The sequence below is a fragment of the Nothoprocta perdicaria genome, unplaced genomic scaffold (genome assembly GCF_003342845.1).
Source record: "Nothoprocta perdicaria isolate Ctin4 unplaced genomic scaffold, notPer1 scaffold_881, whole genome shotgun sequence".
Lineage (NCBI taxonomy): Eukaryota > Metazoa > Chordata > Aves > Tinamiformes > Tinamidae > Nothoprocta > Nothoprocta perdicaria.
In genome coordinates, this window is record NW_020456178.1 from 2,798 (window position 1) to 6,139 (window position 3,342).

Here is a 3,342-nt window from a genome sequence, read left to right on the forward strand (position 1 = left end):
GGGCACGTTTGGGGTGCAACATGCACATGTGGGTGCAATATGCACGTACTGCAGCGGGCACGTTTGGGGTGCAACATGCACATGTGTGCTGCAGTGTGCATGCATGTGCTGCAGTGCGCATGTGTGTGAAAAGGCATGCATGTGCCGCAGCAGACACGTGTGTGCTGCAGTGCGCATGTGTGTGCAGCCTGGCGCAGCACAGTGCCCCCTGCACCCATGGGTGCCCTGTCCATGCCACCCACCAGCAACGCAGCGTAGCGGTGCGGTGCCCCATGCACACCCGTGGGGGTTACCGTGCACCCTGTGCACACCGGTGCATGCTCCCTGCACCCCGTGCACGCTCCCCGCGCCCATGGGTGCCCCCCACCCGTGTCACCCACCAGCAGCGCGGCGTAGCGGCGCGCGCCCGCCGCCCGGTGCAGCGCCGTGGCCCCGTCGCGCGCGCGGAAGTCCAGGTGGGCGCCGCCCAGGCTCAGCAGCCGGATGATCTCCACGTCGCCGGGGCCGTCCCGCTGCGCCGCCAGCGTCAGCGGCGTCTCTGCGCCCAGCGCGTCACCACGCGGCCCCGCGGGGACAGCGGCGGCCCCGGGGACATCGGGGCGCACGGGGGCATTGGGGCCATTGGGGCACAGGGGGACATCGGGGACATGAGGGCACGCGGGGACATTGGGGCACACAGGGCCATTGAGGGCATTGGGGCGCACGGGCACATCGGGGCACGCAGGGACATGGGGGCACGCAGGGACATTGGGGGACATTGGGGCACATGCGGATATTGGGGCACATGGGGACATTGGGGCGCATGGGGACCTCAGGATGTCCAGGGATCTTGGGGCATCAAGGGACATCGGGGAGCACAGGGACATCGGGGAGCGCAGGGACATTGGGGTGCACAGGGACATCAGGGAGCACAGGGACATCGGGGCACCCAGGGACACTGGGGTGCACAGGGACATCAGGGAGCACAGGGACATCGGGGAGCGCAGGGACATCGGGGCACCCGGGGACACTGGGGTGCACAGGGACATCGGGGCACCCGGGGACACTGGGGTGCACAGGGACATCAGGGAGCACAGGGACATCGGGGTGCACAGGGACATCGGGGAGCACAGGGACATCGGGGTGCACAGGGACATCGGGGTGCACAGGGACATTGGGGAGCACGGGGACATCGGGGCACCCGGGGACATCGGGGCACCCGGGGACATTGGGGTGCACAGGGACATTGGGGTGCACAGGGACATCAGGGCACCCGGGGCCATTGGGGTGCACAGGGACATAAGGGCACCCGGTGACATTGGGGTGCACAGGGACATCGGGGAGCACGGGGACATCGGGGCACCTGGGGACATTGGGGTGCACAGGGACATTGGGGAGCACAGGGACATCGGGGTGCACAGGGACATCAGGGAGCACGGGGACATCAGGGAGCACGGGGACATCGGGGAGCACAGGGACATCGGGGAGCACAGGGACATCGGAGTGCACAGGGACATCAGGGCACCCGGGGACACTGGGGTGCACAGGGACATCGGGGAGCACAGGGACATTGGGGAGCACAGGGACATCGGGGTGCACAGGGACATCAGGGCACCCGGGGCCATTGGGGTGCACAGGGACATCGGGGAGCGCAGGGACATCGGGGCACCCGGGGACACTGGGGTGCACAGGGACACTGGGGAGCACAGGGACATCGGGGAGCGCAGGGACATCGGGGCACCGTGGGCACCCAAGGGGCAGGGGGTGTCCCTGGGGCAGGGCTGTCCCCAAGGCTGGGGTCGATGTCCCCAAGGTCGTCAGGCTGTCCCCAAGGGGGGACTGGTGTCCCCCAGGGCGGTGGCCGTCCCCGGTCCCGCGCGGCGCTCACCGCCCGAGTCGGCGTCGTGGTAGTTGGGGTCGAGGCCGCGCTCCAGCAGCCGCGCCACCTTGTCGGCCGCGCCGTGCTGCACGTAGTCCAGGAACTTGCGCAGCCCCGTCTGCAGCAGGGACACCCCGGGGACACCGGGGGGACACCCCGGGGACACCGGGGGGACGGGGTGGCACCCAGGGACACCCCGGGGACACCGGGGGGACGGGGTGGCACCCAGGGACACACTGGGGACACTGTGGGGACGGGGTGGCACCCAGGGACACCGCCATGGGGACACCGAGGGGACGGGGTGGCACCCAGGGACACCCCGGGGACACCGTGGGGACGGGGTGGCACCCAGAGACACATTGGGGACACCAAGGGGACGGGGTGGCACCCAGGGACACCGCCATGGGGACACCGAGGGGACGGGGTGGCACCCAGGGACACCNCCCAGAGACACATTGGGGACACCAAGGGGACGGGGTGGCACCCAGGGACACCGCCATGGGGACACCGAGGGGACGGGGTGGCACCCAGGGACACCGCCATGGGGACACCGTGGGGACGGGGTGGCACCCAGGGACACCGCCATGGGGACACCAAGGGGACGGGGTGGCACCCAGGGACACACTGGGGACACCGAGGGGACGGGGTGGCACCCAGGGACACACTGGGGACACCGGGGGGACGGGGTGGCACCCAGGGACACACTGGGGACACCGAGGGGACGGGGTGGCACCCAGGGACACACTGGGGACACCGAGGGGACGGGGTGGCACCCAGGGACACCGCCATGGGGACACCGGGGGGACGGGGTGGCACCCAGGGACACCCCGGGGACACCGAGGGGACACAGGGACATGGGGACGGCGTGGGGGGACATGGGGACACGGGGACACCCTAGGGCGCAGGGAGCCCCGGGGGTGTGGGGGGACGTGGGGACACCGTGGGACAAAAGGACCCGGGGACCCTGTGGGGACCAGGGGACACCCTGGGGCGCAGGGACATGGAGGGGCACAGGACAAGGGGATGGGGGGGGCAGGACCAGGAGGCGTGGCCCACGGGTGGGGGGCGGGGCCGGGATAGGGCGTGGCCGTGGCAGGGGCGTGGCCAGGGCAGGGGCGGGGCCCACCTTGGTGTGCAGCTTGGCCAGCTGCTTCTCGTCCAGGTTGGTCTGTTTGTAGACCCGGGTCTTGTAGCGGAACTGGGGGAGGAGCCGCGTTAGCCACGCCCCCTCCGGGACACGCCCCCACCATTGTGCCCGCCCCTCCCTTTGAACACCGCCCCTTGGCCCCGCCCACCTCGAAGGAAGCGAATGCCCTGGTTAGCCCCGCCCCGGCTAGCCCTGCCCCCTCACCCCGCCCACTTTGGCCCCACCCACCTCGAGGGCATGCCCTAGTTAGCCCCGCCCCTTCAGCCCCACCCCCTCAACCCCGCCCACCTCAAGGGAGAGCACGCCCTGGTTAGCCCCGCCCCTCCCGCTAGCCCCG

At 70.8% G+C, this 3,342-nt stretch overlaps 1 protein-coding gene across 1 annotated transcript; it reads right to left on the minus strand.

Annotated features, from left to right (window-relative positions):
- Nucleotides 1-289: 289 nt before the first annotated feature.
- Nucleotides 290-3,056, minus strand: LOC112958551 (SH3 and multiple ankyrin repeat domains protein 1-like; the record flags this gene model as incomplete). The annotated part of the gene is made up of 4 exons (XM_026052418.1): nucleotides 290-301; nucleotides 381-538; nucleotides 1,868-1,976; nucleotides 2,985-3,056. Coding segments are annotated over 4 exons (351 nt in total), but the record flags the coding sequence as incomplete, so codon positions are not given.
- Between the last annotated feature and the right edge of the window lie 286 nt (nucleotides 3,057-3,342).